The sequence below is a fragment of the Diabrotica virgifera genome, chromosome 8 (genome assembly GCF_917563875.1).
Source record: "Diabrotica virgifera virgifera chromosome 8, PGI_DIABVI_V3a".
NCBI classification, from domain to species: Eukaryota; Metazoa; Arthropoda; class Insecta; order Coleoptera; family Chrysomelidae; genus Diabrotica; species Diabrotica virgifera.
In genome coordinates, this window is record NC_065450.1 from 137,928,280 (window position 1) to 137,955,777 (window position 27,498).

The 27,498-nt window shown below is 32.7% G+C and overlaps 1 protein-coding gene across 1 annotated transcript in view; it reads right to left on the bottom strand.

The window, feature by feature from the left end:
* LOC126890346 (uncharacterized) overlaps positions 1-27,498 on the bottom strand; it is a 481,113-nt gene that overhangs the window by 68,242 nt on the left and 385,373 nt on the right. The window contains exons 5-6 of the mRNA XM_050659218.1: positions 5,912-6,283; positions 2,006-2,182 (exon numbers count right to left, since the gene is read on the bottom strand). Coding sequence (XP_050515175.1) covers positions 2,006-2,182; positions 5,912-6,283 — 549 coding nt within the window. The remainder of the gene's footprint in view (positions 1-2,005; positions 2,183-5,911; positions 6,284-27,498) is intronic.

A 27,498-nucleotide genomic window follows, 5' to 3' on the forward strand; every position in this document is an offset into this window, starting at 1 on the left:
AAATTAAAAAGTACTATAAAATTTCATTTCATTACAATACAAAAATACAGGGTGTTCCATTTAAGAAAACTCATAAAATACTCATTCCGAGTTTCGACCAACCCTGTATACTAAAATTCAACATTTCGCTATATTATTAATTTTTTATACTAATAGACTATATTAAGAATCACATAAATGGACTCTTTATATCAAATCAGTACAATTCTACAGGGTGTGAAGTTAGCTACAAAATTTATAAAAATTCGTAGAGTACATCTAAATTACGTACAGTTGTATACACTAGTGTTTATTTGTTGGTAAAAAACTCAGTCAAAGTGAAAAAATGTTTGATTTGTCTGATGAAAATCGGTCCGGGTAAGCCGGATTTCCGGGTTATCGAAGGCCGACTTATCGGGGTTCCACTGTACTTATGTTAAAAAATATGAATTCCGCTTAAGAGTAAAGTACCTTTATAGATCACAATATTTCAATTAAAAGGATATAATTGCATAATAAAACATAAATTTTAATTTGGAACAACTTTTTATTATAACAATTTAATATAAAGGTACTTCACTTTTGAACGAAATTCATATCTCTTGACATATAATACCTCGTATAAAATTAATAAAATTTTATATCTGATGATTTCTTCTTAGATTTTATTCCATGAAGATCATTTTATGAAAAATAACTTTTTTTTCGTAAAATTGATAAAAAAAAGTTTCCAATAATAGGTTCCAAGTTACGCAGACATACTGTATAAGAGCTCAATAAAAATTTTATTTATTTTTTTTAACATTCATTATTTTTTAAGCTTGTTATTAGATGTATTTTAGGTAAGCTGTGCAGAAAAAAGTTTTGATAACTTTGTATAAACATTTTTTAACTGATATTTTTAAGTATTTGTATTATATTTTTTATCGTTGTTAATTTTCTCAAAAAGAAGTTATTTATTCTATTTTTAAACTAAAATATTTCGGTGCCTTTTAAAATCCGCATTTTAAGCTTTAAAAAATCACCTATAAAATTATAATCTATCCGTTTCAACTGGAGTAATATTGTCTTAAAGTGGTAGTAATTCTGAAAAACGAAGGAACGAAGTTTTCAAAAATTACATTTTTTGAGACGTCGTGTCGTATCATTTGAATTAAATTTTTGAGATTTTTTTGAATAAAACATCGTTTAGTACGATGTTTAAAAAACTAAGTTTTGCTGATTTGAAAGTTTTATAGGTAAAATTGTATTAGTAACACATCTTTAAATATTTGTACAGATATTAGTACAAATTTTTACAAATATTAGTAACAAAATTAATGTAAGTCCCACTTTCGGCCCACACTGTACTTTACACATATTTTTTTTCCTTTGTATTATTATTTGATATCTGATAGCTTTAATGTTCTTCTTTCATTTTAATTTAAAAGTAAAATGTAATTTGATCAATTGTTTAAAAAAATATGTTAAATTAACTTAAACGCGCGCTCTGCCAAACGATATCATACAGTGCGCCAATGCTTATGAGAGGGGTGACTTGAGCGTTATAAATAAAAAATTACAGAAGTTGTAGATTTAATTTAAAAAAAAATCTTTATATAAGGTTTTTTGTGTAAAATTTTCAATGTCAGTTTTTTTCTAAAATTTATATTTTCGTAGGTATTTAAAAAAACAACTAATTTCGCAGTTCATTTGTTTAATAAAAAATTAAGCACCCACTCTTGGAGTAGAACTTTTTAATATCTTGTTTATTATACATTTTTCTTAATGAAATTATAAAAAGTTCTATATTGTTTGATTTTTTCCGTAATTAAAAACTCCATTGACTCCCCTATAAATAAAAAGGCTATTTATTCTTTTTTTTTTTAATATTTTTAAATTCTCTGCTTTAAATGATGTTTTAATAATAACGAATAAAATTAGTAAAATAAAAATAGAAACAAATATAAAATTAATATATATTTTTATTATTTGCAAAAATTAGGTTTTAAATTATTAGCATGCAATAGTCTACTAGACCACTTACTTTTACAAACTGGTGGAAATTCGTTATAGAATCCAGTTTCTAAACAAACTCGACTGGTTGGGCCAACAAGAAGATGTCCGTCATCGCAAGTGTACTCTATTGTTGATCCTACGTTGAAATTTGGTGCGACCATTGTAGAATTAGGTGGTTGTTCTGGACGACCACAAGCTTTGGGTTCTAAAAAAATTTAAAATTATTGCTTGTTAATAAGTAATAATGGTTAACATTATTGCAATGTATTTATTAGTCAATGTTGTCCGATGCCGAGCAAAAAAAGTCGACTCGGCGCGCGGAGTAGCTACCTCCACCACCACAACTTTACAAAATTCCTTAGGCTCACCTAGTTGACCAATCTTAATGTTTTACTGCGGGTTTGAAGGTTTGAGCTTTTCTTTGTATGTAAAAAAATCAAGTATTTAAAGTGCTTATTTTGGACCCAGCATAATGTTGCAAATTTGCAATTTTATTTTTTTTTACGGAAGCTGGACTGCAAAATTATTATGAAAAAACCGATCCTATCAAAATTTAGCAAACGTTTCAGTCGTATTGTAAAGTTTTTCTGGGCGAAATACGAAGCTGTAAGTTATCTTTAAGAGGTCGAATGAATTTAAAAGCTAAAGCCCAATGATTGCTATAAACATTAAATTTTCAATTTGTAGCTGGTCAAATTTTATGTGGAATTAAAAAACGAAACTTTTACCTTGTACATTTTTCTTTTCGTTGGAGCAATATCTCTTGGGTTATAGGCGAAAACATGGACGCAAAAAGCAAAAAAGAAATTACCAGATTGTGTTAAATGAGCATGACTGAAAATAAATCTGGTTGGACAACTATAACACAACTATATTCGTGTAGTGATCAAGAAGAAAGAAGAGGAGGAAAAACAGATGTCCCAACGATAGGGGTGAGAGTGAAATATATTGTAAGTAGAAGGTAGAGGGAATAAATTTTGATGAGAGGCGAACAGGTGAGTTAGATTGTATGAGACAGACTGTGGTAAAGAAGCTCTAATAAAAAAACATACAAACAAAAACCCACTTTTGGGACCAAAAAAAGGGGGAAACGGGGAAAAGAAAGGGCATCCTTGGTTACAGTCTGTGGATAAATGAAGGTAAAGTGCTTCTGCCTTCGGAGCGCTGGATGACAGAGGAGGGTCTGGTTTAGCAGGTAGGCATTCGGCGTAGCCTCGACGACGAGAGAGTGTTTTTAAAGTACCTCGGGAACTATCGCTGGGGCTACGAAGAATGAATCCTGCACTAAGGTCAGTCAGGCGGCGTTCTGGACTGAGATGTCTTTTGAAGATTCCAGACCTCCCCCTCTTTAAAGATGAAAAAAAAAGATTGTGTTAAATAAAAATTAAACACAAGGTTTGCGACTGGCGCCTATCATAATGGGCGCCATTATTGATGGCAACGTATAATATCGTGAAGTGATTTTAGCAAAAAAATAGACTCCTATGGAAATTGTCCAATTCAAAATAGATTCCGCCTGAATTATGAGTATTAAACCACATAATATTAAACCACATTTGCTTTAACCTTAGTCAAAATTTAACCTTTACTTTTGTCTTAATTAAAGTAGTTATACTTATTCCAGGTGGTAGCACTAAAGATGGAATATTCATTCCGAAACGGTCTGTGATTCAGACCTAAAGTATTTTTTTAAATAATCTTTAATAGCAGATTTTTTTAATAAAATTTTTTGTGATTTATGGTATAGTATACTGCCGACTACAGGAAATCCATTTTTCTTGTGGATTTTCTGAAAAAGTCATAATTATTGCATACAATCTGGCTACGGAAAGCTCGAAAGTGAAGTGGAAGATCAAGTGAATAGAGCAAACGTTGCAGCAAGTTGCAAGAGAAATATAAATATCGGGAACGAAATGAAAGGCAGGATTTACAAAACAGTTATTGGACCAATGATGACATACACGGCAGAAACACTACCTGACACAGACTGCACAAAACGAATGCTAGAAACAGCAGAGATAAAAGCCTTTCGAAAAATCGATGGTAAAACAACTTTAAGACTGAACTGGAAGTACAGATATACGACGGAGATGCAAGGTGGACAACATTAATAACTGGGTAAGAAACAGAAGAATAGAATGGAATGACCACATAAGCCGAATGACAACAAATCGAGTAGTAAAGACGGTGCGAGACGGTTTCCCTAAAAAGAAAAACGATCAGTGAGAAGACCACGAAAACGACGGTACGACAATTTACTGAAGGCTCATTGAAAAAACAGACAGCCATGTCTACAGAAAAAGAAGAAGAAGAAGGTTAGGCAAGTATTCATAATTATTTTACGTTATGTGTAACGATACGATAACGTTTTTGATTTCATATTATAAACAACTTGTGTAATTATAAGACGTTCATATAAAATTATACACACACCCAAACTTACATGGAATCACCATGTATTTTAAAGTAATATTTATTTATATTGAAAAAACTTGTTATCGTTGCGAAGATTAAAGGTTTTTATTGAAAATAAACAAATATACAAGACAATCGGATAGTACAGCCCGGTACGGTATAGATTATTTGCTTGAGTTGCAAGTTGAACGAAAATAAATAAACTAACTTTTGCGCTCAAAAACGAAAATATGCCTCATGTGGGGTTATAAAACTTACAACGAGGAAAGATTATTGGTCTTGTGGAGAAAGTAATGTTCTCAGATGGACATAGCTGCAGAGCTAGGCGTAATACAGGGCGTTCTGTCCAAAACATATGCTAGGTAACAGGAACTAGGAAAACTCAAAAATAAAGCAAGAGAAAGTCGCCAAAAGTAATAACGGCTCTCCACGATCGTTAAATTGTCCAATCAGCTGGAAGACGCCCAACCATTTCTCACCTGCAGCTCCAAAGGCAGTTTTTGGAAGCTACATGTGTAACTGTTTCAGTTGAAAGGATAAGAAGAAGAGTTCGTACCAAGAAGTATACTGCAGGTGACAGTTATGGGTTCCTGAGTTATCGAGGCAGCACAAGATTGAACGCCTAAATTGGTGTCTTCACCACCAAAACTGGAACATTGGGAATTGACAAAATGTGCTATTTTCAAAAACAGTCAGAATTTAATGTAATCAGATGGAAAATCAGATGACCCACGAAATCGTGTACTTAGATGTCGAGGAAGACAAGCAAGAACGAAAACTGTCAGATCTGTTCACAAATATACAAGGGGAAGTGTAATGTTCTGGAGAGGAATTGTGATCCGTAAAAAAACTTCTTTAATTTTCATCCAATCAACTTTAACTGCTCACAGGTATGTTGATAACCTGTAGTCAGGCTCTGGAGAGGCGCAACAGGAGAAAATTTAATTTTATTGCATGATAATGGACCTCTACATACCATTAGAGTGACTACAGGCATCATTGAAGCAGAAGGTAGCCCTTGCTTGGAGTGGCCTGCTTGCTTACCCGAGCTTAATCCTATAGAGTATTTGTGGGGTATGCTTAAAAGAAAAATTAGAGCTCGCCGGGATAATCCACAAGACACCCCACGGCTAGTACAAGCTGCTTTTAAAGGATGGAGCAACCTACCACAACAAAATTTTGATAATTTGATTAGGAGCGTGCCCACGCAAACTGAAGCTTGCATAAGGACTAGAGGTGATAACACTGACTACCACAAAATACAAAAAAAAAATAAATAAAAACAAGTTAAACATTATTCGTTTTACATTGAAATTTTGTGTGCTATTGACTTTAAAACAACTACTTTCAATTTGTTTGTTAAATAAGTTATTGTTTTGTTTAATGGTTATGTATTTGTTATTAAATTGCTTTAAAATAAATATTGTTTGACTTCGTACGTTCGTTTTTTTAAATTCGCCCTAAATAATAAGAAATATCAGGTGATTCCATATAAGTTTGGGTGTGTATATCTACTTACGGTGTTGACAAATATAATTAAGTCTCATTCCACAATCGGTATCCGACCATAGCCACCCCTTAGTACCATCATATCTTGAACATTCGCCATTGCCAACTGGTAAATTCCAGAACGATACAGTAACATCTTCTCCTGTCAACCATTTCCAACCACGGGTATCAGCGTCTCTCAGAGCTCCCATCCAGTACTGTCCGCTAGCATCACTTCTGTGCCTTCTCCAAAGTTCCCAGCTAATGAAACCCTGAAGAGCAGGATTACTTTCATCTACTAATGTGCCTCCTCTGGACCGACAAAAGGAAAGGGCGTCTCGGAAGTGGAGAGGCTGTCTGTTGTAAAATATGTAGCATTTTCCGTTGTATGTGGCTGTACTACCTAAAATGACGAAGTTCAATTTATTAATAAAAATTTTTTGTCTGAAATGTCTTTTGGCAAAATAATAAAATATACAAATATCCAGATAAAATAATAGTACATTGTGTACCTAGTAGGAAAACTTAACATTCCTTAACATGCCGTCGCGCGTCGAGGCGCAAGCCGAGACAAGGCAATACAGGGTCTGGCAGTGTGGCTTTTCCTACAAGGTATACATACTATTTTTCCAAAAATCGAACATTTAAATTATATCAGAATAAACATGTTAAAACTTTCAAATAGACATATTATTATTTTGACTCAAATATTCGTGATGCCACCAAATATAGGTTTGGTAACTATAGAAACAATAACATGTAATTGTCAAATTTGATGCATTTGCTTATTTTTATCAGTATTTTTGGTTTGTTTTGAATCTGCTGTAAGGTATAGTATATAGTATATTGTACAAGTGAGAAAAAATACATATTTTTCACGAGCGCAGAAGTTTGTTGGCACGAGCCGAGGCACGAGGCGATGGCTGCAAATCAAGCGAGGGAGAAATTTGTCATTTTCTCATGTGTTGTACACTGTACGTTTTCTATGGATGCGGTCTTGTCAAGAGTTCAAACTTCATAATTAAATAATTTAGGTGCTTTTAGATGATTAAATTGGAATACAATACATATACATGTATGTATTTAATATTCGTAAACTTTATATACGTTATTTATTTACAATTCTAATTAAAAGTTATTTTTGAACAGTTTTGAAAGGTTATTCCTGGTAAGTTTTTCTTTAACACATTCTTTTGACAAGATTAATTGTGTTTGTATTGTGTATGCTACCATGGAAACGACGTTATGTATGAAAAACCGTAGGAGAACCCGTAAGAAAAAATATTTCTCACTGCAATGGCCGACTTTTCTCACTGCATGAGGAATTGTTCGTTTTGAATGTATGAAAGTAGTGAGAAAAGTTGCACATTGTATAGGATCCATAGAAAATAGTATATTGTACAACAAGTGAGAAAAAAGACATATTTCTCACGAGCGCAGAAGTTTGTTGGCACGAGCCGAGACACGAAGCGAGGGCCACATTTTTGTGAATTTGTTTTTGAAAGTATGATAAAATTATTTTATTTTTAAATTAAATAAACGTATTCAGTATAATTCAAAGAATACCAAAAAAACTCACGGAAAAATATTAAAAAATAAGCCAACGGTGGCACATTTTTAAAGACACCTCGAAAAAAAAATTTTGCAGTGGACATCCGAACTTATCATTGGATCATGGTAAACAAAAAATTCAAAACGATTTTATTAGCTTATATATTTGTCGAGATAACTCTGTCGAGTTTTTTTAGTTATAACGATTTTTAACTTTTTGCTATCACTCAGAAATCAAAACAACGAAATTTTTTGCACAAGAAAGGGCGAAAATCAACATATTTATTATTGTTAAATAAAAAATAAGCATAAAACAGAAAATATATCTACAGCGTTACCTCAAGGAATGTCTAAAGAAAATATATACAAAATTCCAGGTGGGTCGTTCAAGTAGTGAGTTACAATATCTACAACCTTTGAAAACAGCAGTTTTAAGGAAAAAGCGTTTAAGGTATTGTCAACTTTTATTTTCAATTTCTTTTTTGTCTGTCAAATCGTAAAGTGATGCACACCGGAATATCTTTGTCAAACGCGGAGTAATTTACAAAAAAAAATGAGAACAGCTGTTGACCGTTGTTCATTACGTTCACGCGTGCTGAGGCGAACCTGTTGCAAAGAGAGTCGAAGATAGGGATATTCAACACTATCTCCCTATCTTCGACTCGCTTTGCAGCATCTTCGCGCCAGCACGCTTGAGCGTAGTGAGAAACGGTCAACAGTTGTTCTCATTTTCTTTTGTAAATGACCCCGCGATTCAAAAACATATTCCGGTGTGCATCACTTTACGATTTGACAGACAAAAAAAAATTGAAAATAAAAGTTGACAATACTTTAAAAGCGTTTTTCTCAAATCTGCTTTTGTCAAAGCCTGTAGACATTGTAACTCAAAAACTACTTTACCAACTCACCTGGAATTTTGCACATATTTTCTTCAGACATTCCTTGAGAAAACACTGTCGAGGTATTTCTTGTTTTATGCTTATATTTTGCTTAACAATATTTTTTCCGTAAAAAATTTCGTTGTTTTGACTTCTGAGTGATACTAAAAAGTCAAAGATCATTAAAACTAAAACAAATTGACAGCGTTACCTCGAGAAACTCATAAGCTAATAAAATATCTTTGAATTTTTTGTCTACCATCATCCAATGATAAATTCTGATGTCCACCGCAAAATTCATTGTTTTTTGAGGTGCCTTTAAAAATTTACCACCGTTGGCTTATTTTTCAATATTTTTGCTTGAATTTTTTTAATATTGTTTGAATTATACTTAATATGCTCATCTAATTTAAAAACAAAATTATTCTCTTACACTTAAAAAAAATGTTGATTTCAACCCCTACGGCCCCCCTTAAGGATAGCTATGACACGATTTTTATAGGCAGCCCATGCTGGTCGTGTTTGTCTATGTATGAAATTTAATAAAAAAATGTTTCATCCGGCAAGCAAATGGGTACATTTCGACCTCTTATTCGGATCCCGTACTAATGCATCCATCGAAAAAAATATTTCGTTACAGTAAGGAAATGACATTTCCGTACAGTTATTTTTCGTTTCCAGGTAACTGCTAAATATAAGGAAATCTCGAACGTTTCTTTCAAAAATTTTGTCAAAAATATCTAAATTCCTGATCGATTTTCGGAAATAGTTATTTTCCTAACAAGTGCAGAAAGTCATTCTTTTCCGCACGCGACTGCAGTTTGCCGAACGACGCGAAGCGGGAGTCCGGCAAGCAGTCGAGTGCGGAAAAGAGACTTTCTGCAAGAGTTAGGAACAATATTTTTTCTAAGAGTCTTTAAAAAATTACCAAATCTTAATCAATTAATTTAATTAATATGAAAATACATACACAAATTAATTCTTTGACAAAGTTGTCAAAACCAAACTTTCAATATAATTAGTTAGCATGACGACGATCTTGGTTTCCATGACGATGATTCAAAACTACTGTTATTGTCTACCGATTTGACTTTCGAATAATATGTCAAAATAATGTTATTTCATCGAATTGTCGCATTAATTTCATTAAAACAGGAACACAATAAGATATATTTGAAATAAATTAGTAAATAATATCTAAATATTAGTTTATTGCATGTATTATAATTACTTTAAGGCCATATTAACATATCTAAATTAACACGCGTGCGGAAAAGTAAAAACCGCGTGCGGAAAAGTAACACGCGTGCGGAAAAGTAAAACTTTCTAAACTAAAATGCGTGCGCGAAAGTAGACATTTTTGCACGCTCGTAGAAAAAATATATTTTTTCTATGGATGCTATACAATATGCCACTTCTCTTTCTCTCACTACTTACATAGGTTCAAAACGAAACATTTCTCACGCAGTGAGAAAAGGCGGCAACTGCAGTGATAAATAATTTTTCCCACTGTATTAAAATATAGTAAAACTTTCCAATAGCGACCACCTTCAAGAAATTAAAAGGTGGTCTAAGAGTAGTGGTTTAAGAGAGAACAAATTTTATAGAAATCACAGATTTGTCATTTGGCCGAATTGATTTCAAACGTAATAGTCTAAGAGTTAGTGAACCCTCCGACTAACGGTCGTCCTGTAAGGCTAGAAATTTGTCTAGTGATAATTCATAGCACACCAAGGCTAAAAACCATGACCTGGCAGGCATGAGCCGTGCACGTGTATCTACCAGGTGAATCGAAAAGTGCAAATTTAGGGGGTAAAATAAACTTTCTCCTGTAAGGTTTAAATTTAAGTATGTGTTTGAGTAAGTTATTTAGAAGAAATGTGTACAATGACAGGCGATTCTGAAGAGCATAAGACCTTGCCAGGCGAGGGGAAAGATTAGGCGTTTTTCCTAAAATTATTTTTTTTGCATCGAACAAATTTTTTTTAGGTTTTTTTGAATCATTCCAAACAGAAAAGGTCTTTAGTGATTTTTCTCCTAAGTTAATAATTTTTGCTATATAAGCGATTAAAAATTTTGAAAATTGCGAAATTGGCCATTTTTAACCCTAAATCGGACATTTATCTAAAAATTTTAATGTTGCCAATGTTTTTTGCAATAAAATATCGAAAACCCCTTTGTTTTTTAATTGCTAATCAAGCGGGCGCGACACTGTAGTATAAGTGAGGACGTTTGAGTTTGCATAAATTTATTATCTCGAGAATGGGCAAATTTCAAGAGAAATCCTCAGACGGTCGATTTTTATTTTTGAATTAGGATCTTTTGGCATATATATAATACTAGCGACGTCATCCATTTGGGCGTGATGACGTAATCGATGATTTTTTTAAATAAGAGTATAACATTAACATAATTATTTATACAGGGTGTACAAAAAAATGTTTTGTTCTATTTGTCAAATTTAATCAAAGTTAATTTAATAAAAAAAAATTTTGTACACCCTGTATAAATAATTATGTTAATATTTATATTAGTAAATACAGAATTAAATAACCTTTCAAATGAGCTATCACACAACCCCTACTCTCATTTAAAAAAATCATCGATTAGGTCATCACGCTTAGAGGGATGACGTCACTAGTATTATATATATGCCAAAAAGTCCTAATTTAAAAATAAAAATCGACCTGTCTGAGGATTTCTCTTGGAATTTGCCCATTCTCGAGATAATAAATTTATGCCAACTCAAACGTCACTCACTTATACTACAGTGTCGCGCCCGCTTGATTAGCAATTAAAAAACAAAGGGATTTCCGATATTGTATTGCAAAAAACTCTTTGTGATTTCATCAATCAATGTTTAAAGAATATCTACCTACCTTGGCAACTTTGAAATTTTTAGATAAATGTCCGATTTAGGGTTAAAAATGGCCGATTTCGCAATTTTCAAAACTTTCAATCGCTTATATTAGAAAAACTATTAACTTAAGAGAAAAATCACTAAAGACCTTTTCTGTTTGGAATTATTCAAAAAACCTAAAAGAAATTTGTTCGATGCAAAAAAATAATTTTAGAAAAAACCCTAATCTTTCCCCTCGCCTGGCAAGGTCTTATGCTCTTCAGAATCGCCTGTCATTGTACACATTTCTTCTAAATGACTTACTCAAACATACTTAAATTTAAACCTTACAGGAGAAAGTTTATTTTACCCCTAAACTATGCACTTTTCGATTCACCTGGTAGATACACGTGCACGGCTGATGCCTGCCAGGTCATGGTTGTTAGCCTTGGTGTGCTATAAATTATCACTAGACAAATTTTTAGCCTTACAGGACGACCGTTAGTCGGAGGGTTCACTAGCTCTTAGACTATAATATTTCTTATGTTTTTAATAGCTATCGATGTAGCTTCTTGTGTTCATTATTTATTTTTTTAATGTCTAATATGACAGACAGATTTTGTTTCAATCAGGTAGTAGAGGAATAAGACCATCTAAATTTACCTGAGGTTGCTAAGATCATCAAAAGTATTAAAGGATCCAGAGCTCCAGGACTAGAAGGCACAGGACTAGAAGGCATCCACAATATTGTACTCAAGGATCTACCGAATATAGTACAATTGTACTAGATTTTTTCTGGAAAATACGCATTTTTCGAACAACTGGAAACATGCAAAGATCATCTCGCTCCTAAACCAAAGAATGACGGAAGAATACCGGAAAAATACAAGCCAGTATCTCTACTGGAATCCTTAGGAAAAATATTGAAGAAGATCATCTGCAAAGAGCTTATGAAACACGCAGAAAAAAGAAGAATCAATATAGCAAGACTAATTTGGAGTCAGAAAAGGAAGCAACTGCTAACTACAACTTGCAAGAGTTGTCAGTGACACCAAAATCCGGTTGGTTCAACAGGAATCAGAAGACAGGAATGGCCATTTTGGTCATGGAAAAGACCTACGATACGGTTTGGAAGAAAGCCCTAATCTTCAAGATAGAAAGAGCTAGGTTACATCATTAGTTGGTTAATATTTGTGATACATATTTAACTAATAGATCTTTTCGAGATCTCAGCTTACCGAAAGATCTCCAGGATACAAGATGTCCAAGAAGAGATGCCTCAGGGCAGTATTTTATCGCCCATTTTGTATAACAATTTTGTTTTAGAGTTACCAACAGATGCAATAACAAAACACATCCCTGTATGCAGACGATATGCCATCATGATGACTGTATGCCATCTATACATCAGGAAAAGAATAGAAGACAACTTAGAGAAGACTTCAGAATTCACAACAACTGGAAAATCAAGATCAACGCGAATAAAACGCAGTAGGTACGATGTCACAAGAAGTACCTACAGAAAAAGATGTCCAGAGGACCAAGGCATGAAGAACCAGTGATCCACAACGGAAGCAGTCCAAAGGAGATGGTGCAGAAGAGGAACATAGGAAGAATAAAATGAAATATCTTAAGTGAATTTATTATAAATATTATTAGGACAAATGCCTGGTTGCACCAACAAATCTTAAGCTCCAGCTTAGCACAACTCAGCTTATAGATAGGGCTGCTTTAAGTCTAACTGAGTTTGCACTATAATTTTCGATTCTTATTGATTCAATCCACGTGGCAATCCATTGTGACAAGCTGAACATTGATCTAAGACTCAATGGTGTAACGTGTATGTTTGGTAAGCTGAGCTTAAAGCACGTCTTAAACTTAAGATCTGTTGGTGCAACCAGGCAAACATGTTTTTCTTTTTATTTTTATTTTTTATTATGTTTTAATCAGAGAGCTTACTGCAAGTTCGCTCTGATGATTCCATAAGGATGAAAATTTAATACGCATAAGCGAATGATACTGGTCTGTATTGAACTTAAATCTTCTCTGTCGTTCGTTGTATGCAGTTACTCACGCAATATAAGTACTACACTGACCGGCACGAAAAACGGGCACCCCAAAAAATGGGTTATTTTTGATGTCTCGTATCTCCTAAACCTGTTGTCCGATGTAAGTAATTTTTTAATATATTATAGCCTTGTTCTTTAGCAATATCGCTGTAATAATATTGTTGTTAGACAGGTAAATTTTCATTGTATACCGGGTGTACCAATAAAACTTAGTTTTTTTCTTAATTTTCACAACACCCTGTGGAATATTCTAGTCTTTATAAAATATTATAATTAAAACCCAACTATAGCCTCAGGTTTTCTTAACATTTTGTTTTTTATTTATTTACTTTTGTTGGATAATAGAAAAGTTAGGAACATTAACAACTAGCCATGTTCTTTATCAATACAGGGTGTTTCTAAATAAGTGCGACAAACTTAAAGGGATAATTCTGCATTAAAAAATAATGACCGTTTGTTTCATAAACATATGTCCGCAAATCCTTCGTTTCCGAGATAGGGGATGTTAAATTTCTTCTTACAAACTAACGATTTATTTATTGCTCTAAAACCGGTTGAGATGTGCAAATGAAATTTGGTACGTTTTAAGAGGTAGTTATTGCGCATTGTTTGACATACAATTAAAAATTTTATATTCACCATTGGCGTGCATTCGGGTAATATGACCTGGTAATATGACCCGTATGCACGCCAATTGCGAAAATAAATTCTTAATTGTATGTCAAAAAATGAGGAATAACTACATCTTAAAACCTACCAAATTTCATTTGCGTATCTCAACCGGTTTTAGAGCAATAAATAAATCGTCAGTTTGTAAGACAATATTCAACATCCCGTATCTTGGAAACAAAGCATTTGCGGGCATAGGTTTATCAAGTAAACGGTCAATATTTTTTCATGCAGAATTACCCCTTAAAGTTTGTCGCACTTATTTAGAAACACCCTGTATTGATAAAGAACATGGCTAGTTGTTAAATTCCCTAACTTTTTTATTATCCAACATAAGGGAATGAATAAAAAAACATAATGTTAAGAAAACCTGGGGCTATAGGTGGGTTTTAATTTCAATATTTCATAAAGGCTAAAATATTCCACAGGGTGTTGTGAAAATTGAGAAAAAACCCAGTTTGATTGATACACCCGGTATAGAATGAAAATTTACCTGCCTAGCAACAATATTTTTACAGCGATATTGATAAAGAATAGGGCTATAACATATTAACAATTACTTAAATCGGACAACAGGTTTAGGTGATACGAGACATCAAAAATGACCCTTTTTTTGGGGTGTCCGTTTTTCGTGCAGGTGAGTGTAGAAAACAGTTCGCTATGGGTTTTGCCTAAATAAGTTGACGTGTTAAATGTAAGTTTTAGATTCCTCATGTCAGTTGACGTATCGTCTTTCTGCTTTGCAAATTATAGAAAGCACAGATTTGCCATTTTTCTGAATTGATTTCAAACATAAGAAATCTTCGGGTTTCTAATGTTTTTAACACCTGGATGTCTCTAAGCGTCTTTTGCACATTATTTAAAAAAAAATGGCTAATATGACAAAAAGATTTTGTTTTAATCAGAGATTTACCGCAAGTTCGCTCTGAGTATTCCATAAGGCGGGTTGACATTACTAGTGAATAACGAACGTGGCTCACGCTTACGTATTTTGCCCGTGCTATTGTTAGACTTTTTATTATCTATTTTCAAACTCGAGCAGTACATTTGTATCTATGCAATGCATAAATACAAATCTACTGCTCGAGTTTGAAAATAGATAATAAAATATGTAACAATAGTACGGGCAAAATACGTAAGCGTGAGCCACGTTCGTTATTTACTAGTAATGTCAACCCGCCTATAAGGACGAAATATGAATAAGCGAATAGTAGTTTTCTGTATTGAAATTAAATCTTAACAGTCTTTCACAATGATACCAATTTAAGAATAAATTGCATACTTTTTGGAAATTTTTTATTTTTTAAAATAATTGGAAATTAATGACCACTCCACACGTCTTAATATATTTTTAAAAAAATCGGATTCAGATTTTAATAATATTTGTGGCCAGGTCAAAATTATTCTCGTTTTGTTTTAAAAAATTATTGTTTAAATAATGTCTGCTCAAAAATTTCACCAGGTACCCTCAGATTGGTTTAAGGGAGGTATTTTTAGACAGGAATCCGCAAAGAGCAAGATTCGAATTTTTTTCTGCGGGAGCGGTCTCGCAACATGAACTAAGTGTTAAAAACAATATAAATCAGTTGCATAAAAACTTGAAAGATCATTAATTTAAGATCGAGAACCATTTCAATGTTTAATTAGACTCATATCATGTTTATTTCCCGCATCTAGCCAAATGCCAATCTATTTTTGTCACAAAACGTGAATAGTGAAATTTAATTATCCATCTAACTATTTTATTGTCAATAAATTTACTATTGAGAATTCATAATTGCCGTAGAGCATTTTTGTACTCAACTTTCACTAAAAACGTAGATCTAACCAGTTCTTTATCTGGTCTCATCGTGAGAATCGAGACCAATTATTAACGACAGGTTAACATTGTATTTGGTATTCTTCACTTCATTTATCAACATCTAGAATATTTACCACGCCTTGATATACTATAATAATGATACGCGCCTTGTCGTTGTATTCTAAGCAAATCTGAATCGGTTTCTCAGAGAGAAGTAATTAAGACTTCTTTTTTATGTATTTATTGTCGGTCTGTTTAGTACAATACACGTATAATAGTCCAGGGCGGATCTGTTTTGAGATGGATGTTGAGAGGTGACTCATATTCTTTGCAGAAATTGCTTGGAATTAACTCATAATAATAATTGAGTTATCCTCCCACTCAAAAAGGTCCGGAACATTGTTTAAATACTCAAAATGTCAAAAAATTAAGGAAAAATTCGTTTTTTTTTCTTCGTTTTTAGTTTTACTAAGATAAAAGTTGCGTAATTAATTTTCCTACAATATAGGATTGGTTAAAAATTTTAAAAATTATCACCCTTGTTTTAAAATAGCAATAATTGCGAAAAACATAAAAAAAGAAGTATTCGTATTTTACATTCTTCAACCATTTGTGCTACACTTAGGACCTTCATATTTTACCCAGACAAACTTTATGATATAGTAAAACTATACTGTAAATTTTATTTAAATCGGTTTAATAGATTTTGCAAAATAAATTTTGCAATCCAGCTTTCGCCAAAAAAAAAAATTATTTTTTCAAAATGTTGCAGGATTAAAAATAAATCAGATAGCAAGTTGATTTGTTTTTACTTGCCATTTGCAAAATTAAAATCGGTTAACTACCACGGCGTCAGGAATTTTTTTAAATAAACAATAATTTTTGGTGCTACGCGTAGGACAACGGTGTTCGATTCACACAAGTTGATTTCCACCAAAATTTCTTCCAATCTTTATCTAATATATTATTTTCTTACTCTATATTTTGTTGTATTTTAATATTTTAATTCCACAAAAATCAAACTAATTTGATTATTGTTTGTGAAATATAGTTTAAACAATTGCATATGTTTAAAAATAATAAACTTTTATTCTCTAAGTTAAAATATATGAACAAAGAAAGTTTTTGCTAAAAAAAGTGTTATTTCAAAGTGTATGTGTTTTTATTTTGCAATAAACAAATGTATTTATTTATATCGAAATGTACTAAAAATTAAAATTTATCAATCATTATCAAAGGTCATTGGAATGCCCAATCAGAGCAAACGTATCCGCTGTCCTGCGCGTAGCACCAAAACTAATGTTATTTTTTTTTAATTCCTGACGCCGTGGTAGTTAACCGATTTTAATTTTGCAAATTGCAAACGAAAGGTACGGTATTCTTCTATATGTACAAAAAATTTCAACTGGCTATCTGCTTTATTTTCAGTCCTGCAACATTTTGAAAAAATGATTTTTTTTGCGAAAGCTGGATTGCAAAATTTATTTTGTAAAATCTGTTGAACCGATCTCAATGAAATTTACAGTGTTGTTTTGTTGAAAATGGTTATTCATTTTTGGATTTGAGTACTCTCATTTGAGTACGAAGAGAACCATTCTCGTTGGAACTTTACCGCGCTGAGCAGATGGAACGTGAATTATAACTTGTAAGATTCCCTCATCTTCCTTAGTCTCAGCATCCGTATGGCTTACAAATTGTAGAAGCGTGGGAGGTGTAACCGAGAAGGTTCCCATTATTTTCAGTCTGGTGAGATGTAGAGCAACATTATGTCATTTTATATGCCATTAGAGTGAAAACTTAGTCTTTTGCTAGCAGTTGCCGCTAGGGCATCTATGCCATTTCGTTCGTTGCAATCCGTGACTGCACGCCGGGGTTTGTTTTGGTTGGATCAGAGAGAGCAGCATATGTGCCTACTGATGCGAGACTAATAAGTTTCGAAACAGGTAGAGGTGCTTGCTGCACTCTCTGATTGGACTAGAATATGATGCGGCTGTATTTTCGTTTTGCAACAAAATTGAAAATGGTTATTAATTTTTTATTAAAATTTTAAATACAAACCCCGCGATATTTCGCAAAATGAACATCAGATCGAAAAATTGAAAAATACACGTTTTCAATATTTTTGAAAAATCTATCGAATGACACCTAACACGACCCCCCACGGAGGTGGGGGGGAGGGCGTGGGTTACTTTAAAATCTTAAATAGGAACCCCCATTTTTTTATTGCAGATTTGGATTCCTTACGTAAAAATAAGTAACTTTTATTCGAGACACTTTTTCGAATTATGGATAGATGGCGATATAATCGGAAAAGACGATTGTTGGAAATGGAAAATTAAATTAAAAAATGGAAAGTCTCCCACTTTATGGAAAACTTAACTTAACTTTTTTTATTTTAGAACCTACTCTTCACAACCCAATAGGTCCCCATACCGCTCGAGTAACTGCAAATTCTAAAGACAAATAACATAGACAAAAGGGACTTACGAATAATAACAAACCTTTACTGGAATCAAAGAGCACAAATTGTAATAGATAACAAACCCAGTCCAGAAATTGAAATCAGGAGAGGAGTTCGGCAGGGATGTATTATGTCTCCATTACTCTTTAATGCATATAGTGAAGCCATTTTTGAAGAAGCATTGCTATCTCAAAGTGAAGGAATAATAATTAAACGGAAGATCTATTAGCAACATAAGATATGCAGATGACACCGTGATTATGGCAAGTTCTGCTCTCTGCTGAACAACGCCAACTACTACTAAACAAAACAAACAATTTCTGTGAAGCATATCGACTAAAAATGAATATAAAAAAGACCAAATACATGATAATAACTAAGAAAACAAACATAAAAACCAGCATACATTTGGGAAATGTACCGATAGAAAGGGTTGATAAATACAAATACCTAGGAACCTGGATTTCAGAGAAAAGTTATCAAATAACAGAAATAAGGACCAGGATAGAAATAGCAAGAAATGCGTTTGTAAAAATGAAAACAGTTCTCTGCAACTAAGACCTTAGCTTAAAACTGAGTGTAAGAGCTTTGAGATGCTACGTGTTCTCAATACTACAATATGGACTTGTGGTATTCCAAAAGGATGCTTAGAATAGCATGGACACAGAAGAAAACGAACACGGAAGTATTGCGAGAAATGGGTAAAGAATGCGAAATAATAAACACAATAAAAATAAGAAAGTTACAATATCTGGGACACGTAATGAGGGGACCGCGATATGAAATGCAAAGACTGATAATACAGGGAAAGATAAGAGGCGGAAGGAGTATAGGAAGAAGGAGAGTGTCATGGTTAAAAAATTTAAGGGACTGGTTTAGATGCAGTTCTATTGAACTCTTTAGAGCAGCGGTGGATAGAGTAAAGATAGTGATAGGAGGAGACGGCACTTGAAGAAGAAGAAGAACTGCAAATTTGGCATACTTTTCTCCCCTACTATTAAATGTTTTTATTATTTTATAACATTATAAACAAATTGGCAACTTTATTTTTGTCAAAAAATTAATAATTAATGTCAAATTAACAATGTTGTCTGCTTCTGTGATGAATCTAGGTTTTGTTTGGGTAGGTTTGATGGGCGTTCAAGAGTAAGGCGTTTTCAAGGTGAGAGACGAAATGTAAACTTGGCTGATGAACGTCATACAGGGTATGTTTAAGAAGCAGATTACCTGTGGTTCTTCTTCTTAACGGTACTTTGACAGCTCGACAATATACTGGCGAAGTACTTTGGTTTGACATCCCTATCTACAGGATCTACAGATCTTTCAACAAGATAACGCAAGAATTCATATTGCTCGTGAGACCATGGAGTTCATTCAAGAATCTGGTATAGACACTTTAGAAAGACCATCAAGATCAGCTGATTTGGGATGTGGTAGGTCGAAACCTAAATCGATTGCCACGTCCTCCAGCAAACTTAGAAAACCTATTTCATGCCATAAGAAGAATCTGGATGAGTATTTCGCAATATGATATAGACCACTTAATTCGATCAATGTTCCATGGACTAAGAGTCTATAGAAAATCAAGGAGGGGCAACTTGTTATTAATTTTTTGACAAAAATGACGTTGCAAATTTGTTTATGTTATCAAATATGAAGAATATTATAATGTATACTTCTATAAATAAACATTATTTAAAAAACTTTATCCGTCTAGGTGCTGTATTTTTTTGGCCATCAGTATACGAGTTGCAAACAATTGAATCGTGCATTATCTACCAACAAACATTTTTACTCCACAAGTTGTTTTCTTTTATGTAGCAAGTATAGGCGCTTTTATTACACTTTTATCTTTAATTTTACAAAGTGAAAGGCAGATATCGAGCACTGAATTTAATTTAATCTTGCCCAAGTACTTTCGCTCCTAGAGCACCTTCAGGGGCATTTCGTCAATAAAATGAAGGTATCCTCGAATGCCCTTTATTATGATACTTATCAGATAGCTTGCAACTTAGATTAACATATAACTACGAACAAACACACTAAACAAGGGACAAACAGATAAATTTGAGTGACGGGTGTGGTAAAATTCTACATTGTTGGAAGATGTTGGAAGATCATCTTCCAAGAATGTAGAATTTTACCACACCGGGCACTAGGGATGGCGGTTTTTGACAAAACACCGGTTTTCGGTTATACCCGTTTTTTTTGCTTATGGTTTAACCTGGCGGTTATAACCGGCCAAAAAAACCGGTTTTTGGAAAAACCGGTTTTCGGTTTTTTTAATCCAATAGGTTACAAAGTTACATTTACAATACATTTTAGTTTGTGATACTCCATTCGACTCGATATCAATATGATCAAAATTAGTAATACTATCGAAAGAACATGTATTACTTTTAACACGTTTGTATGTTTGTAGAATAGGTACATTTTAACTCATTTAATACTTCCTGTAAGTATGAGTGTATCGTTTTGAAAACGTAGCAAATTCGTATTCGTAATCAGTAATTCGATATTCATAGTCAGAGCATTATTTTTGGTAATCAAAAAAAGTCATTCACCCACTTTCATTGTCAAGAGTTAAGTGTGAAAAATAGGTGATGTTTGCGTCTAATTCAACCTGATCACTTCTTATGTAAATATTATGATTACAAATTCCTTTTCAAGGAAATATAATAAAACTTAATAATTGTTTCTGGCTAATGTGAGATTGCACTTTCAGTTTGCTTCTGTATTTTATAAAATAAAATAAAATTTGAATTATGGTTTTGTTTGGAATAATTACTTGAGAATAATAATTATGATTGGGATCCAAAATAATACCTAACCTAATCCTAATCACCGTAAAAACCTAATAACCGGTTTTTACCTTAAAAAGAAAAAACCGGTTATAACCGGGACAAAAAAACAACCGGTAAAACCGGTTATTGCGAAGTAAAAAAACCGGTTTTAGGTTTAAACCGGTAGGTTTTTCCCATCCCTACCCGGCACTCAAATTTATCTGTTTGTCCCTTATTTAGTGTATTTGTTCGTAGTTATATCGTTATATTTATAATAAGTTTACGATAAGTATCATAATAAATGACGTTCGTGGATACCTTCATTTTATTGACGAAATGCCCCTGAAGATGCTCTTGGAGCGAAAGTACTTGCGCAAGATTAAATTAAATTCAGTACTCGATATCTGCCTTTCACTAAACTTCATATATTCGAGCATTCAACCATTTCCTATTTTATCTTTAATACATATTCCCTCTTTTTCAGTTTCTAACCCCATGCAAGTTGACTACTTGCGGTATAATTTATTCTTGTCTCATATACCTTCTCCGTAGCGAAATTTGGCAACCATTGTTATATTTTAATCCGTTGCGTGTTCGTCTTATTAAGGTTTCATTATATAGGTCTATTCTTAAAATTTTATAGTCATGAACACAATGTGCTACATATCAATCCACTAAATTTGTAGTATGGGTGAAAATAGTGTCATATACAGTGTGGAAGGCACTTATGGAATACAATTATTATTATTTGTCTTTGTTTTAAAAAATTTAAAGAAGTAGCCAAGAGACCGATGGGTAGCAGCTTGAACATTGAACTTTGCAATAGCAGCGAAAAACAATGTTTATTTGTCAAATAAAAATTTTTGTCTGTTTTCTGACAGTAGTAAAATGTATTTTCAATTAAATAAATTACGTACAATCTTCTTTTTGTGTGATTTAATTAAATTTAAAAAAAATATATTTTGGACACCCTGTATAAATAATTAGGTTAATGTTTATATTACTGAATAGATATTTCAATAACCTTTCAAATGAGCTATCACACGACCCCTATTCTCATTTAAAAGAATCATCGATGACGTCATCACTCCCAGATGGAAGACATCACTAGTATGATATATATGCCAAAAAACCCTAATGTAAAAATAAAAATCGACCTGTTTCGGGATTTTTCCTTAAAGTCGCCGGCTTATTAAATAACGAATTTATTCCAAACATTTGAACCATCCAGTATAAAACCTTATAATAGATTTCCAACCTATCAACGAAAGACTATGCAATAAGAATCAGAGGTAAATTCTTTAAATATTCAATAATAACTTCTCATGCATCAACTGAAAAGAAGTCTGATGACGAAAAAGAAGAATTTTAAGAACAACTGAAAAGCATCATAAAAGGCTGCCCTAGGAATGACGCAGAGGTAAATAAAGGAGAGAAAATACACACCAACAACAAGGAACAACATGGTAGTTGCCAGCACATGCTTTATGTAACAGATGAACATGATCAAGTAAAACAACACACTGGAAGGTTTTCCAAATTATGAAAGCCGTTATTCACTTCGCGTCGGCATTCGTTCTAATTATCTGTCTAACTGGGCAGTGCCTATCTCGGCCCAAGAAACAGGCAGGTCTTTTAAAAATGTCCCAAGTCGGCGCAAAGATTAAAACTGCCCGATATAAAATATACCCAGCTCGGCCCATGAGATATTAATTGTTACAATCAAATAATTTTACATCCCAATGGAAAAAAAATACATGTATTATACATAGTCCAATAAAAATAAAAGCTAATATCAAAAATTATAATAATTTGATAATATTTTAACATATTCTAGTTGCGATAACATATGGTTGTTGTATTCATTAACTTTTGTGTTAATAAAATCATGGCGCTTTTTTTAATGTATATTTATATATTTATGGGGTGTATTTATACTGTTACAGTTATGACATCGACAACCGGTAATTTTACAATTTGGCCAAATTTTTACTACAGCATTATGAATAGCAATTTCAAAATCAATGACTACTTCTTGTGGCGAAAATGTTAAACTTCTACTCGCGCAATATTGATAAATGTTCATAATGCATTGTCTATAAGAATTTTCGCTTTTGTCTTTCAGTAAACAAAATACTAACGGAATATAATGACCATTAAAATAGCCGTGAACTGTAAACATTTGTTTAAAAAACTTTGTACAGTACGAAAATGTACCATCCGTATAAATAATTTTCGATTCACATAAAAATTTTAAATTACTATCACATGAAAATATCACTAAATTTTCGATCGAGTCATTCACTAATAAAAAGTTCTCCCCTCTATTTGTTTTTGGTTCTAATTTTCTTAAAACTTCATGAACTTCAAAAATTGATTTTGGTAAAGCTGGTTGTGACTTCCGACGAGCATAATACAGATTTTTTTGCACAATGTAAATCATTTGTTGTCAAATTGGTTAAATTATTGTCAGTATTTAATTATTTTCTAATTAATTTGGAGGGTTTTTCAAATAAGTCATCTTCGGCCTTTCTTTTTATGCCGTGACTTCAAACTTGTCTTTCTAATAGGTTTTCTGCTTCCGGATTATGATTATGACTATTGTTTATACTAGTTGTAATTCGATTCTTATTTTCTCCAATTGATTTGATGAATGCTTTGCAGTTATCCTTTACACATCTTCACTTTGTTTCACCTGAAGCTAATTTTCGTTTTTGTTCTTTAAATTTATAACGTTCACACACTAATAACAATTTTCCTCTTTGACTAAACATTTCATTTATACTTAAAGATGTCATTTTTGCCTGGATACTGAACTAGTAGTTAATTGAAAGATACATTAAGAGGAAAGAGTAGCGATCAACAGGTAGCGAAAACGCGTTCCAAGATTGCGGCTGTAATTTTGGATATTTTTTCGAGATATTCAGCACACGTATTCGTGCCATTAAGAAGAACAAAAAAATACACTTTCTTCAAATAAACTTTTTTATCCGATGGCTAGATTTTGTGTCATTTTGGAACTACTAAAATTTTTTATTTCATTAGTAATTCCAAAATGACACAAAATCTAGACATCGGATAAAAAAGTTTATTTGAAGAAAGTCTATTTTTTTGCTCTTCTTAACGGCGGTACAGGCTCGTTTTTTTAATATTGTATTTAATTACAGAGTAATTTCCACATATTAATATATTTTTCAAATTGGGCTCTGTACCGCCATTCTTTATTATATTACGAATACGTGTGCCAAATATCTCGAAAAAATATTCAAAATTACAGCCGCAATCTTGGAACGCGTTTTCGCTACCTGTTGATCGCTACTGTTTCCTCTTAATTACATTACGAGGTGTCGACCGAATAACATGCTTTTTAAAACATAGTACAAAACCAGTGACATTAGTGTATCTTCAACTAGAAATAATTGTTTTTGACTACATGAGCAGTGGCGTAACAGATACCCAAACAGTATATTTTCCGTAATCTATAATTCCAAGATAAATTTGTGGGCCGAGATGGGAATACACCCTAATACCTACCTGTTAATATTCGAGCCGAGCTGGGGGGTTTTTAAAATGTACCTGGGGTATCATAAAGTATTAAAGGATTATAGTGGGCCGAGATGGGAATACCCCGTTTAACTTAATGTTGCAAAACTGCACGAGTTGTATTATGAAAAGATAAAAGAGCAAGGGGGAAACCAATTTCCACTCAGTACATATGAAAAATTGTTCAAAAGTCTAGCGTACAAAACAAAACATCTTAGTATTGACATTTGTAAAACCAGTGATAAGTTAACAACTGCAATCTCTAATGCTAAGGAGCCACAAGAGGATAAACAACTCGAAAGTGACAAGCAAGTCAAGAGATACAATTTTCATTATAAGGTAGTTAATGGCGGAATATAGGAATAAAGAAACTAACGCTCATATGGTACTCATTGATCTTTAGAAAGCATATGATAATTCCTCGAGAGATTCTGTGGTGGATACTTGATAAGAAAGGAGTCTCCGGTGAATATGTTAAGATTGTGAGAGATATGTATAAACGAGTAACAACTAGTATTATTACAGGTGTGGGAGAGGTTGATAAATTTCATGTGACAGTAGGATTGCACCAAGGCTCGTTGCTTAGTTCTTATTTATTCTCATTAGTTTTGGATCAGATAACAGCGAAATTACAAGGCAACATTCCTTGGTGCTTATTGTATCACCAACACAGTGGTGTTGGTGGGAAATGGTGAAGGTGACTTACGTGAACTTACTTAAGTGAACAAAAACTAGAACAGTAGAGAGAAGCTCTTGAGAAAAAGGGTTTAAAACTTAGTAGGACAAAGACAGAGTACTACAGAGTTACTACAAATAAAATAATATTTTTGGATAGTAAAATGAAAGGTGAGGACTGTAAGTACCTAGGATCGACATTACAGAGTAATGGGCAAATAGATGGAGATGCAGTAGGTAATTAGGGGTGGATGGATGAAATAGAAGGAAGTGAGTGGTGTGTTGTATGACAAGAATTCCAACGAAACTGAAGAGAAACGTTTATAAAACAGCCATAACATCGGCTATGATGTACAAACTGAATGTTGTGCAGTTAAAAAGAAAGAGGAACAACGAGGTCGTGTGGCGGAAATGAAAATGATTAGATGACTGAGTGGAGCCACAAAAAAGGGAAAAAATTAGGAAAGTATATTAAAGAAAATTTAGAGGTGGCACCACTAGTGCCAAAAGAACGAGCATAGGTTAATATGGTTTGGTCATGTTTAACGTCGATGATAAAAAAGTTATACATATCAGGTGAGAGTTTCCTAAGAGTGGTGTCAGTTGGTACGCAAGGTTAGGGGGGAAATGCCTTTTGGAAAAAAAAAGAAATGACTTCTGAATCATCTTTAATTAAAAAAGAAGAAGAATACTGGCAGAGATCCAACAAATTATCATAGCATAAGACGGCTCAAGTACGGTCAAGAATTTAGTATTATCCAATACAAAACGAGCCTTAATCAGGAAGAGCCATTCAAAACTATAGACTTAAAAAAAGTGATAGAGGAAGACAAAGTGCTGTTGTACTTGATAGAAAGTACTCTGGTCATGTTCCTATCAGTTCAAAAAAAAGATCTTATTAGTAGTTTGCTACACTTGATACATCCAATGTATCACAGCATTTATCACGGATTAAACATAACGAGTCTCATGATGTTGGAGGCTGGGCTGAATTGTTAGAAAAGGAAGCAAACTACTTAACAATGCTTTTTATACCATTATAATAATTGTGTGTTATTTTAAAACAAAGCTTTTTCTTAAAAATAATTTAAGTAAGGCTTTTGTATTTTTTTATTTTCCCACTCTAGCGTAAATTTTTAGTTATGCTATTGGAAATAGTTATTTATGTATCAAGGACATTAAATAGATGTTTATTTCCTAAGGAGGACAAGCTTATAAATTCTAGGGCCTCTGGCCCGAGAGTTTATATGTCGCTCGAGGGTATAAACATCTAATAATGCACGTGGTGCATACAAAACTTTATGTCACACCGGTTGATTGCATCAATTAAAGTTTTAATTCCTTTGAGATTATTCGAAATATCCAAATCAAATAAGAAATCTAATGTTTGAAACAGATATAAAAGAATTAGTACCAAATTCATATCAAATTTACACCGACGCGACGCATCAAAAACAAGGGGGGAACAGCCTGTGCAATATATGATCCACAAGTTAAGTATAAAACAAGTTGAAAATGCGAGCATTATCATAACGAGAACTTTGTTTATATACGTATTTAAATTCATAATATAGAAAATTGCTATTACGAAAAGCTGTTTAGAATTAAAAATTATGTTTTAATCTGCAAGTATATCATTCTAATTTAAATATTGTGAACTATAAAGATACTTTACTCGAAATTCGTATTTTTTACATACCTCGTATAAAATTAATAAAATTTGATTCATGATGGTTGCATCATAAATCTTAGACCAAGAAGAGATTTTTATGAAGAATAACTTTTCTTCGTCAAATTAAAAATACAAGAGTTATAAATGAAAATGATGTTGGTATCCATAATTTGAGAAAATTCGTCAAATATTTTTTTCCATTAGAAGGATGTAATTTCATATATCAGAACATACTTTTTTATTCCAAACCATATTTTAAATAACAATTTTCCAATATTGTAAAATAAATAATACATACATGATAAAGATACTTTTTACTGATGAACTTGACTTGGATCAACAGACCGAACGAGTCTCGTAAATTCCACGGGTCTGCGCCACGCTTCACGCAACCGTATTTGCGTACTTGTGTTTTGAGTTGTGTGGTGGTAGCAAATTTAAATATAATCGTTTCTACAAGGTTTCTACTGATTCATTATTAATATAGTATATGTATTATTGCTTTCAAAATACATATACTCAAATTGTATTTTTATATATTTATTACACATATTATTTTATATAATAATTAAATTCACTATAAAATGTCATTTATATTTTATTAATAGCTAAATAATTTAAAATTTAGTTTGACATTCACGACACGAAGTGTCAAACTCAAATGTAAATAACATAAT